Genomic DNA, 12,609 nt, shown 5'->3' with positions numbered 1-12,609 from the left:
CTCCGTTTCAGGGCAGCATGTCACAGATAGAATGTTAGACAGTGAGAAATGTCATCCTTCCCACGGCTCAGGTTCTTTCTTGGGCTTCTCGGTGCCGTGTCTGAAACCGTGTGCCAATGGTTGTGCCTCCCTCATTAGGTCCTGTGTCCTCGCTGTGATGTTGGCCTTTTGGGATCGAAGAGGAAGCCGAGAAAGTTAAAGGAGCCCCTGCCCAGCGGAAAGAAGAGAAGCAGCAGGCTGGAGAGTTTGAGCGACCTGGAGAGGGTCTTAGCCGAGAGCAAGGAGACAGCTGCAGCTGTGCGTATGGCCTCTCCTGTGTCTGCTGTCGGGCTGGGCAGTCCCCTGGCCTCTCCTGTGTCTGCTGTCGGGCTGGGCAGTCCCCTGGCCTCTCCTGTGTCTGCTGTCGGGCTGGGCAGTCCCCTGGCCTCTCTCCTGTGTCCTCACATTTCCATGAATATTTGGAAGGCAAGCAGAAGAATAATGATACAAATACTCAGTTTTACCAAAAAGACTTTATGGAAATTGTTGAAAGTAAAGTTTCCCATGGAAGAGGCACAGACCAGGGAGGGCGTCCCAGCACCAGTCTCAGTAGCAGCTGTGGGCGTCCTGAGCACTGACGGCCTTATATTGAGAAATACCCCTAGGGGTGTGCTGGATGCTCGGGTCTGGCCTGCGTTCAGTAAGCATTGCAGATTCAAAGATTGTCTGTCTTCAGGATGAAGCAGTACCTAGCTCGTGTTCAGTGAACACAGTGTCAGGACAGAGGGAGACAGATAGCTGTGTGATCTGGGTACTTGAAAAATTTTTTATTGAGTTATAATCAACACATAATGTATTAGTTTTAGGCGTACGGAAGCATACTTTTGATAATGTGTGTGTGTGGTGCCGTGATCACGAGAAGTCTAACACCCCTCACCGCACACAGACTTTTTTTCTCATAGGAGAATTTTTAAGATCACTTACTTACTTTGCAACTTTGGCATACTCGGTGCAGTCACCGCCCTGCACAGTGTCCTGGGCCTCGCTTGTGTTAGAGCTGGCCATCTGGGCCTCTTGGCCCTGCACCCACGTCACTCACGCACATCTGCTTCTGGCCGTCACCCATGTGTACGTGAGATTGCACTGTTTCTCTGTCTGACTGACTTCACTTAGCTCATGCCCTCAAGGTCCATCTATGTTGCAAATGGTAGGACTTCTTCTTTGTGTGTCTAATACTTGATTTATTTTATTTATATATATATGTATACATATATATATATATATGTATCTCACACACACACATCTGCCGCATTTTCTTTTTTTAATCCTCACCCAAGGATATTTTCTCAAATATTTTCAGATAGAGTGGGAGCGGGGGGGAGAGAGAGAGAGGAACATCGATGTGAGAGGGATACATTGGTTGGTTGCCTCCTGCACGACTCCTGGTCGACCCTGACCAGGGCCGGGGATGAACTGCAGCTGAGGTACGTGCCCTTGGCCGGAATCAAACCTGGGACTCTGGTTCGAGGGCTGACGCTCTAACCACTGAGCCAAACCGGCCAAGGCCTGCCACATTTTCTTTATCCAGTCATCCACGGACAGATACTTAGGTTGTCTCCGTGTCTTGACATTGTAAGTAAGGCTGCAATGAACATAGGCATGCAGATCTTTTTTTATTGATTTTTTAGAGACAGAGGGAGACAGAGATAGAAACATCTGTGTGAGAGAGACATCCATGTGCTGCCGCCTGCACGTCCCTGCTGGGGATCAAGCTCACAACCTGGCATGTACCCTGATCGGGAGTCTAACCAGGGCTTCTCAGTCCATGGGACATGCTCAATCCACTGAGCCATACCATCCGGGCCAGATATCTTTTTGAGTTAGTGTTTTTATTTCCTTTGGATGAATACCTAGAAGTGGAATCGCTGAATCATACCACAGTTCTCATTTTAATTATACGATGTGTCTCTCTCTGTACTGTTTTCCATAGTGGCTGTACCAGTTCACAACCCCATCAACAGTGTACAAGAGTTCCCTTTTCCCCACGTCGTCCTCAACACTTATTCTTTGTCTTTTCTTTGGGGGGGGGACACATCAATGTGAGAGAGATACATCATCTGGTGGCCACCCACACAACCCCAACAGGGGCCGGGGACAAACTGGAACCGAGGTACGTGCCCTTAGCAGGAACTGAACCTGGGTCTCTCTGGACCACAGGCCGATGCTCTAACCGCTGAGCCAAACTGACCAGGGTTGTGCAGAAGCTTTTTAGTTAGATGTAGTCCTACCTGGATGCTTTTAACGCACCAGGCACTGCCCATCGTAGGATAGGAACATACCTGCTACCAGACCTGCGCTGAAGGCTCCATCTTTGGGCCAGGGCACCCTCTTCCCAGTCTCTTCCTTTGTAGTTGTCTCGCCTCTTGGAATTGGCAGGGACTGCCTTGATTTGCTTCTGTATTTTGACCTGCTCTTTTGGGCATGTTTGTGCGGTCAGGTTCTTTCAGGCTCTGCTGCCTGAGCCCGTCGTGGTGTTTCCACGGTGCTCCTTGCATTGTTCTGTCTGTGGCTCGTTTCTGTGTTTGTTCTAACGCTGGCGTGCTGTGTGTTTGAGCCCCTGAACCCTCCTTTAAGGACCCGTTCGTTGCCCAGTGGTGTCCCAGCAGAGCTCTGACGGTTACGCTTTGCTAGCCTGCAGCCAGGCGCCTCACTGTCTGTGCACGGCTTCTTATCACAGAAATAAGTGGTATTTTTTTAATATGCCAAAGGTGTATTGCCTGATTTACTTCTAGATCTTTGTGTTTATTCCTCAATCCCTCACTCATACATTTTCTTCTGCAATCCAAAAAGAGATACTGAGAATGATTCTGGCCTTTGGACTCAGGGGTGTCTCATCTGGTGAGTCATGATGAGCTGGTGGGCAGGTGTGATCATTTGGAATGGTTTTAACTGTGACAAATTCACATTTTAAGGACCTGGGAATAGAATTGGGGGGAGGCGTAGTTCCTGTGGCCTGTAGCTTTTGTTTCTGGAGAGGAAAGCTCAACTGTAAACTCTGTGGCTACCTGTTGATAAGCAAAGCGGCCGGCCGAAGAAACAGTGGCCCCGCCTATGCCTGAGGAGACTGCAGGTCAGGTTGGGGTGGGGTGACCAACTTGGACTCACCGTGCTTGGCTCTAGTTGCCTTCGGACTCTGCTTGTGCTTTGCACGAGTAACAAGTCTGTCTGTGGTACCTGGACTGACCCAGGTGTCGGATGCCTGGTCTGTTGTGTGAAATTCCCACCGGACAGCTTGTAAACACTATTTGGAAATGTGCTCAGTGTCACCCCGTTTCTCAGTGAGAGGTCGAGTCTGTTCTGTGTTCTCAAGTCACCCCTGCGGGTGAACTGGACTCTGCACTTCCTGGGAGGTGGCTCTGTCCACCAGACAGGAAAGCGCGTGTGCGTGCTGCCGCTCCGTGGGGCAGCCTGCTCTTTGCCCTCGTGGTGTTCTTCGCTCTGCCGTGCCCACGAGCATATGCGTGTGTAAGGAAGGTCTGGTACAGTGGTTTCTCTTGAATTTTTCATGAGGGACTCAGGGTCGCTGTAGTTGCAGTGTCCAGCACACAGGGGCCCCCATGTTGGAGACGGCAGAGACATGCCCGCGGCTGTGTGGCAGCTGCCCCGGGAGACCTCTCGTCTGAAGCTGAACACTGGAAACAGATGGGGAACCTCAGAATCAGTGCACAATAACGTGAAGATCGGGTGCCTTTCGAGAGCAGTGAGTTTCTGGGAGATGAATGGACAAGGAAGTTAGGGTTTAAGAAGTGATGTATGTGGCCCGGGCCACTTTGGCTCAGTGGCAGAGCATCGGCCCGTGGACCAGAGTTGCAGGTTTGATTCTAATCAAGGGCACGCACCTCAGTTGTGGTTTGGTCCTTGGCCCTGATCGGGGTCATGCAGGTGGCAGCCAGTCCATGTGTCTCTCTCCCATCAATGTTTCTCTCTCTCCCTCCTACTCTGAAGAGAAAAATGGAAAAAAGTATCCTTGGGTGGAGATCGAGAAGTGGTGTGTGTGAACCTGTCCCCACCAGTGGCCTCCACTGTTGTGTCTGTGGTGGGCGCATCCTCCCTTGCGCATTGTGCGGGTGGTGTTTCGGCCACAGCACGGTGTGCCGGCCAGGGTCCCTCACTCTCAGCAAAGCCGGCCGCATGCAGTCTGCTCTGAGTCCCGCTGACACTGTCTTCGGCTGTCCGTGCCTTTCAGATGGCAGCGCTAGGGGAAGCTCGTCTGCGGGAGATGGAGGCCTTGCAGGCTCTGCGGCTTGCCAACGAGGGGAAGCTGCTGTCGCCCATCCAGGGTGCGGAGACGAAGGTCTGCCTGTGTCAGGAGGCCCCAGCAGCCCCGATGATCCAGTGCGAACTCTGCAGGGACGCTTTCCATACCAGCTGCGTGGTGGTGCCCAGTGTTGCACAAGGCCCCCGGATCTGGCTCTGCCCCCACTGCCAGAGGTCGGAGAAGCCCCCTTTGGAGAAGATCCTGCCCCTGCTGGCCTCCCTGCAGCGCATCCGCGTGCGCCTGCCTGAGGGGGACGCACTGCGCTACATGATCGAGAGGACGGTGAGCTGGCAGCACAGGGCCCGGCGCCTGCTGTCGTCTGGCAGCCTCACGCCTGCGCGTGGCCGCGTGGGCTCAGGACTGCCATGCAGCCGGGGGCAGGCCTCAGCAGGACAGGCGTCAGAGACCAGCAAGGTGAGCCCGGCCTTTCTCTGCTGGCCGTTGGAGTCAGCTCTGCTCTGTACTTGTTCCTGACTGAGCCTGTCACTCTGGTGTTGCTGGTCCTGGTGGTCACTTCCTGTTACAGTGTTCACCCTGCCTGTAGCCCCGACTTTGCGGGTCCTGTGTCTGCACCAAGGCTCTGGTTTCCTCTGCTCCTAGTGGTCGGAGCTCTCAGCAGCTCTGCTTCTCTAGAGCAGATCTCGCCTTTGCACGTGTCCGTGTAAGTTTTCCATTTATGTGTATGAACCAGATACATATTTAACACGTATGTATTTTTAAACTTTTTGCTTATTTCTTCTGTCTTCTCATGTGCGTCACTGCATAGAACAGGAGCTTGCGTCTGTCTGCTCTTGCCCGGGGGACTAGGTGGGAAGTGCCCAGGCCCTAAGTTGCTTCAGAGGAAAGGCAGCAGGTGTCACTCCACCTGCGACTCTTCAGAAGCCAGGCTCTCCTGACCGTCACTGGACGGCAGAGCTCTCTGCGCTCTCCGGGAACGAGCTGCAGGAGGAGAGGGGAGACTTGAGAAAGGTGCCGGCAGGTCCCCAGCAGGGGTGTCATAGGTCCCTGAGCTCAGTAGGGACACAGACATACAAGTTATATGAGTTCAGTGTTCAGCAGATCAGAGAGAAGGACAGAAAATCGGTCTTCAGTGTTCCTTGTTTTTAAAATTTCTGTCCAGGTTTTTGAAACATTGCCTCTCACTTGGCAGACCATCAGTTCTGTGTGTTGCCAGGTGGGTAGTGCAGTCCGGGCGCCTGCAGTGGAGACGTTCACTTTCCCTGGTGGGGTGGGCCAGGACTCTGCTGCTGTTAGTTTACCGATTCGGGGTCAAAGGGGCATTTCTCCTGGCTCCTTCCTTAGACACGGAGGGAAGGCAGGAAGGCGGGTGTGACTGATGCGCGCAGGTCCCGTCCCGATCTACGCACTGTGGTCTCCGTCAGACAGGGCGGAGGACTAGCTTCCCTGGGTGCTCTTACCTTCCGGAGTCGGTCCGAGTAAAACCAGGGGCCTGAAGGCTGACGGGATGTGCATTGATCTGGTTAGATCTCAGCTGCCAGGGACAGTTTTCAGTTGGGAAAATCAAGTGTCTCTTTCCAGTTGCCTGCCTGGTGATCGGTGCTACTGCCAGTGGGTGGGTGGGAGGGTCCTGCTCTGGGAGAGCCTGACTCGACTCTGTCTGCCTCCCTGTAGGTAGCTCAGCCCCCCGGCACAGCGTCTGTTTCCTTGCCTGGTGACCGGGACAACAGAACCTCGTCTTTGCACTCTCCCTTCGCGGCGGGACGGAGTTGCATTCCCCTCCATGGTTTGTATTTTATTATTATTTTGAGGGTTGGATGGCAACAAGTGATCTTGCAGTGGGTTTTGTTGTAGATGATCAGAATCATGACAAAGAACTGTGTCTTCAGATGTAGGAGACGGTTGCTGTGTATTTGCAAGGTAGAGAAAGATCCTGTTGGAAGGTTTATCGACGTACAGGAAACCGAGGAAATCTTTATCCATTGCCTTCGAGGTGGAAGGGTGAAGCCCACGCCAACTGAGAAAACACAGCAGAGGCTAAACGATAGGCTCCCTTGTTACTTCATTACTTAGGAGACTTGTGGGGAACACTAGAGATGAGCCCCCTGGAGCCTGCACCTTCAGTGCCTGAGCCCTGCTTGAAGCTGCAACTGGAGGCCCGCTCCCTGGGCTCTCTGTGGCTTCTATAAAGCTGTCGAGGCAGACGGACTCCTGTCCACGCTAGAGTAGTGAGTAGGGTTCCGTGTAGATGAGCCCCCTGGAGCCTGCACCTTCAGGGACCACTGCCTGAGCCCTGCTTGAAGCTGCAACTGGAGGCCCGCTCCCTGGGCTCTCTGTGGCTTCTATAAAGCTGCCGAGGCAGACGGACTCCTGTCCACGCTAGAGTAGTGAGTAGGGTTCCGTGTAGATGAGCCCCCTGGAGCCTGCACCTTCAGGGACCACTGCCTGAGCCCTGCTTGAAGCTGCAACTGGAGGCCCGCTCCCCGGGCTCTCTGTGGTTTCTATCAACGCTGCCGAGGCAGACGGACTCCTGTCCACGCTAGAGTAGTGAGTAGGGTTCCGTGTAGAATTGGTCCGTTCCTAGTCGTCACAAGACTTAGGAAATCTCGTTTGGGTTCTGTTATACTCAGTTACTTCGGGCACAGTAAGGGAACCTAAACTTAAGTGAATGTCATTTAAAAGGACACAGTGCTAGTGGCCTGACCTGCGACCCCTCTGCTGGTGTCGCAGGTCTAAGTGTGTGCGACACCTTGGTTATCAGCATTGTGACTTGGTCTGGTCTGTGACAGGTGTGAGTCCAGAAGTCAGTGAGCTGCTGATGGAAGCGCAGCTGCTCCAGGTAACCCTTCCTGAAATTCAGGAACTGTACCGGACTTTACTTGCAAAGCCAAGCCCTGCTCAGCCAGCTGATCGACGCTCACCAGTCAGACCCAGCAGTGAGAAGGCGAGTGTCTGGGAGGGTGCGGGGGGCGGGACCACGCAGTCTGGTGAGTCGAGGTGCTTTTCACCCAGAAGGGGGCAGACTCTGCCAGGAGCAGGCAGGTGCCGGGGCGACTCTGGGCTCCCAGCCTGATGCTGGGCCCGCTTTCCAGGCTCTGAATGTATTTGTTTGTTTTCCTCAGCAGGGGACATTTTTCCATTTTTTGTTCAGATAGAGTCGGAGGGGCGGGGGGGAGGAAGAGAGAGAGAGAGAAACATCGACGTGAAAGGGACACATCCAGTGGCTGCCTCCCACACGACCCAACCAGGGCCGGGGACAAACTGCAAACGAGGTACATGCTCCTAGCGGGAACCGAACCCCGGTCTCTCTGGACCGCAGGCCGACGTTCTAACCAGTGAGCCAAACTGGCCAGGGCAAGTCTCTGCATTTTTTTCTTTTTAGCAAGGTGCTTCTCACCACTTCCATGTAGCGATAGCAGGAAGCAGGGCTGTTTTCTCTGTGAGAGAGACACCATAGAGATGGAAATGCATTACAGTGGCAGGCCTTTTAGGATAAAACCTTCACAATCAGATATTCTTGGAGTTAATACTTAACATAACTTCTCTAGCCCTAGCAAGACTGCCGGTGGGAGGACTGGATGTAACTGGGGGTGTCCGTGTTGAGGGCTGACTTACTTGAAGGGGACATGGTAGAATGTTCTGTGTGTAGCTGCTACTTCTGTTAATGAAGTAACTGACCTGTGTAAGGCCCCTGATACTATAGTCAGGGTAGGGGAGAATCTCACTGAAGAACATGAAGGCAGATGTTGGCATTTAGAATTTTGTCTTTATGATGCCGGTATGGCACTGTTACACATTGACTGTGACTTGGTCTGATCTGTGACAGGTGCACCTGCTCCTCCGGGGGGGGGGGGGGGGTATGTTCTTAAAGAAGGGAGGCCTTAGCATGGTTCTCTAGAAGCGTGTAGGTCGAAGGGTAAGCAGATGCCTGGATGGAGCTCGGTGGGAGTCAGTCAGTCACTCATGGATTTGGCTGAAAGAAGGGTGGAGGCCTCTCCCCACCCCCTGTGCTGGTGGAATGATCTGGGGGTCAGTCGTGTCTGCAGCCTCTTCTCCACAGCTCCTTGGACAGCACTATGTGAGGCTGGCTGTCCTGCAGGACACGAGGGAGGTGGTGACGGTGGGTCTTGAGATGCAGGATTTCCCAGCAGGATAGGGCTCATCTGGCTTCTCTCATAGCTAATACTCGGCCTCATTAGTCTTAGTTTTAGGCAAACTGAAGGCTAAAACTGAGTTTGCTCATCTCCCGCCCAGAATGACTGCTGTCGTGAGAAACGAGATGGAATCAGCAGCCTGGAGAGGAAACTGAAGCGACGCCTGGACAGAGAAGGCCTTGCCAGGTGGGACCCAGTGAGGAAAGTGCGGACCCCCAGGAAGAAGAAAACCAAACTGAGCCACCCCAAGGACATGGACACTTTCCAGTTGGAGAGAGAGCGTAGCTGTGGATTAGTCCGCTCTGCAGAAACACATTCCCTGCCCTCAGACACATCCTACTCTGAACTGGAAGACTCTGAGGATGAAGATGCCATCTGCCCGGCTGGGAGCTGCCTGCAGCCAGAAGGAGATGAGGTCAGTGAGGTTTGGGCCTAGAGGACGAGCTTTCCCTTAACTCCGAAACCCTGTGAGCGAGCCCTCACCTCGCCAGGTCTCTTCTGCTTACCTGCTGTGAGCTGGTCTGAGTGGTTCTCAGCCTCCCCACTGGTCTCTGTGCTCTTACCATCGTTCCTGGGTCTTCTCCCTTTTCTTGAAGAAACTCTCATTCTTCCCTTTTTCCTATTCCTGCTCCTCCAGCTGTCACCGTCCCGGCGCTAAGAAGGTGGGAGGGATGCTGACGTAACGCCCTTTGCTTGCTTGGCACAGGGCGGCACTGTCTCAGTCCCAAAGCAGTCACAACTGAAGAATGGCTCTGACTCGGCTGCTTTGGCTGTTGTGCCAGAGGTCCCAGTCGCGGGCCGGCCGCTGGTGCCAATGGCTGGAATGTTCTCAGGCTGCCTGCCCAGACCTGAGTCCCCACTTTCCTCTGAAAACCCCGTCTCCCTGCTCTTTGTAACCAGGTGGACTGGGTCCAGTGTGATGGCAGCTGCAACCAGTGGTTCCATCAGGTCTGTGTTGGTGTCTCTCCAGAGATGGCAGAGAAAGAAGACTACGTCTGTGTGCGCTGCACTGGGAAGGACGCACCAAGCCGAAAATAAGCCCAAACACACCCCAGTTACTGTCATTCAGGACTCAACCAGGATTGATTCCGTTTCTCAGCAAAGCTGCAGGACTGGAGTCCAGACCAGCCTGTGAACGGTGCTATTTCTATTCCTTATGGATCATTTTTCCAGAACTCTTTGAAAAAAAGGAAAGAAAAAAAAAAAACAACTAAAAAATTTTTTGACACCTTTTGTATTTTTTTCCTTAAGAGCTATTTGTGGTTGTGGAGGTTTGAAATGCTGACTGTTTTTGCAGGTTTCCCACCCATTTGGAGGCATTGGAGCTCATACCTTTTCATGCACAGCATCAAATCTGGCCTGCCTGGGCCTCAGCGGCCACAAGTCCAACTCAGTGTCAGTGCCCAGAGGGCACCAGAAATTCCAGTTAATCCTCCTTGGAGGAATTTCTCTCTTGTTTACTGTTACCATATTGGGGAACTTAAGTTTTTCACTATTGGGGTTTTGTTTGTTTCTTTCTTTATCCACTTTTCTTTTTCCTCATAGACTAGGTTTATTTATCTGAGCAATAACTTCTATGTTGTTTCAGTGGCTGGAATTAAAACTAAACAAACTTCCAAACAGCGTGTTGGTGCTTCAGCCTGTGGCTGGCGTGCAGAAGGCAGGTGTCTGGCTCCCCGTGCTGCCGCCGAGCTGGTGACGCAGAAGGAGCTCTGAGCTGGCCGCTGCCGTGGTGGCTCGGCTTTCTCCCGCCCTCCTTCCTCTCCTGCTGCTTTGGTAGCGTGTATCCAGTGTTGCAGTTTATATTGTGAATAAATCCTTGGTCCTCCTAGAACACGAAATGCTGGTTATTTAGAGCACCAGGCTGCACCAGCCGTGGACGGTGGCCTGCAAACACCAGGGACTTGTTCTGGGTCCCGCTGCACTCCGTGGGCCCTTGCCTCCAGTCCCTGCTCATAAGGACCCTCCTCCCACACACCCACCCCCTGCCTCAGGTCTTCAGGGAATAGAAACTTACTTAAAGTCATGCTTCCTCACAATGTGGGCACATCATTCCCAGACTCAAAAATTAGTTCTCCTTGTAGAAATGACATCTTCATTGCATTTGAGTTGACAGGGAAATTTGGTGACGCGTCAGAAGGAAATCTAAGGGCTTGGAAAGTACAGGTTGAGGGAAGCTAGGGAGCACCTGGGCTCTGCATTTCCGATTTCCTTGTCTCTTCCTGACGAGTTCCCCCTGCGGGCAGCCATCCTTGCTTTCCCCTCCTTTCTTTTTCAAGGCTCTGTTCCATGTGAGGAGGGCAATGGGCACATGGAGCAGCTTCTGGCTGCCCTTCACCGTCCTGTTGCTGATGCTTGTTCCCCACATTCTGTAGCCATGACCCTGAAGGTGGTAGGACTAGTGGGTCTTGAATAAAGCGAAACAACAGAAACAGCCGTTGGTAACGTAGCAGAGATTCACACGCACTGACCCTTCATGCAGTGGACACAGACCTCTTCAAGAATGACTCCTGGCTGCCTGCGCTGCCCACAGTTGGGATGTTTCTCCTGTCTGATGGCTCCGGGGCCAACACGGAGGGCTCTCCAGAGTGCAGTCTGGAGCACTAGTGGTTTGGCCTTTTTAAATGTGCACATTCTTAGAACCCCTGGCCTTGGGACAGGATGCCATCTGTCCCCACTGCGTTGAGAGAGTGAGCTTAAAGGAAGCCTGTGCCTTCAGAGAGCTTTTGCTGTGTGGTGCGCACCTCCATGCCCCACTGGCTCTCCTTCCCCTGTAGGTCGGACACAGTCCCTGACGATGCGCTGTGGTGAGGTGGGGTCTGCCTCGCCGAGCGCAGGGAAAGGTGGGAGTGTTAGCGCCACTGATCTGTTTGTGATGATGCCGAGGTTAGAGCACCCGCTACTGATAACGTGACACGGCTCGGGCAGTGTGTTCAGTCCTGCCTTGTACACTGATACTGCCGAGGGCTGCAGAGGACGTCTACCTCACAGTCAATGGCTCTGTTTCATACCCAAGAGGACTATAGAGGGGTGTTATCTAAAAACCACGTGTGCAGTGTTAACCATGAAGCCATGCTGTATCCTAGAGAAATGCCTAGACACGGGGATCAGATAAAACACACAGCCTGACACACTTCCTTTCAGGCCTGAGGCTCTCTGAGCAAGGGGGAAAGAGGACCACTAGAGTGGAGCCTGAACCCCAAGGTCAGTGGGTAAAGAAAATCTGGTGGGTGAATGCCCCCAGCTCACCTTTCAAAATCAGACTTGGAGGATTTCTGCACTGCGGCTTCCCTGGAGGTCACCTCGAGGTGACGTGAGCGCAGCTGCCACCTGTGGCCGTGGAGGCCAGTGGGCACCTGAACTTACCCACTTGGTTCAGCCATGCAGAGCTTCAGAAAGCAAGATGTGAAGATGTTGAGATTTTGGATCTTACACTTTGGCAGGAGTATCTGAGATGCCCACCATCAGAAGCAAGCTGCCCCCCTCTGAGTATTTGTGTAGAATAAGCCCAAGAGCAGAGTCGACACCTTCCAGGAAGGAATGGACTGGGCTTCACATCCCACCTTTTGTTATGCTCCGAAGGCCCGTTTGTCATGGGTTTCTGCCTCTCTCTTTCCTGTACCCTTTGCATTCTGCTTGGGTTAGGCGTTGATTGGTGTTTAGCCGCCCATAGTTGTTTTTCTGGGCTTGGTCCTGCCAGGTTTCCTGCCATGTAGCCGATGGATGGATTATAGGTCCTATATCCCTCTAACGGGAAATAGAATTGGACAAGTACTTCAAGAATCATTGCCTGTTGTGTCAGTAACACTGCAGGTCTGCTCGGCTGGTCTTTCTCCACATGATGATGCAGCAGCTCTTCCCACGAAACTACCTGTTGGGAAGAAGGGCTGAGAACCACGGATCCAGGGTCGTTTCAGCTCCACGCACGAGTTGGGTCCTCGACTCCTGGTGAGCACCAGCACAATGGCCTCGCAGCTTTGCCGGCTCTTTTAGCCTCAGTTTCCTCTGGGAGGTGCAGTGTGGAACTTGTAACAGAAATGCTACAGACAAGCGGCCTAAACAAAACATTGTATCAAGTAGGAATTTACACAATGTAAACCTGTTGTAAATACATTTTCAAAGCTTAAAGAATCAATTTGTAAAGTGTATATTTCACTTCTGGCAGGTTTATGTAACAAGTTTTTACTGTTTCAAGGTTGC

At 52.7% G+C, this 12,609-nt stretch overlaps 1 protein-coding gene across 1 annotated transcript in view; it reads left to right on the top strand.

The window, feature by feature from the left end:
- KDM5B (lysine demethylase 5B) overlaps positions 1 to 10,179 on the top strand; it is a 59,532-nt gene extending 49,353 nt beyond the window's left edge. The window contains exons 22-27 of the mRNA XM_036277367.1: positions 139 to 297; positions 4,226 to 4,711; positions 5,930 to 6,041; positions 7,045 to 7,199; positions 8,510 to 8,824; positions 9,310 to 10,179. Coding sequence (XP_036133260.1) covers positions 139 to 297; positions 4,226 to 4,711; positions 5,930 to 6,041; positions 7,045 to 7,199; positions 8,510 to 8,824; positions 9,310 to 9,447 — 1,365 coding nt within the window. The 3' untranslated portion in view covers positions 9,448 to 10,179. The remainder of the gene's footprint in view (positions 1 to 138; positions 298 to 4,225; positions 4,712 to 5,929; positions 6,042 to 7,044; positions 7,200 to 8,509; positions 8,825 to 9,309) is intronic.
- Positions 10,180 to 12,609: the final 2,430 nt, after the last annotated feature.

The sequence above is a fragment of the Molossus molossus genome, unplaced genomic scaffold (assembly GCF_014108415.1).
Source record: "Molossus molossus isolate mMolMol1 unplaced genomic scaffold, mMolMol1.p scaffold_m16_p_23, whole genome shotgun sequence".
In the NCBI taxonomy this organism is placed as follows: domain Eukaryota; kingdom Metazoa; phylum Chordata; class Mammalia; order Chiroptera; family Molossidae; genus Molossus; species Molossus molossus.
Note: the sequence above shows the minus strand (reverse complement) of the source record. Positions and strands in the feature narration are given on the sequence as shown.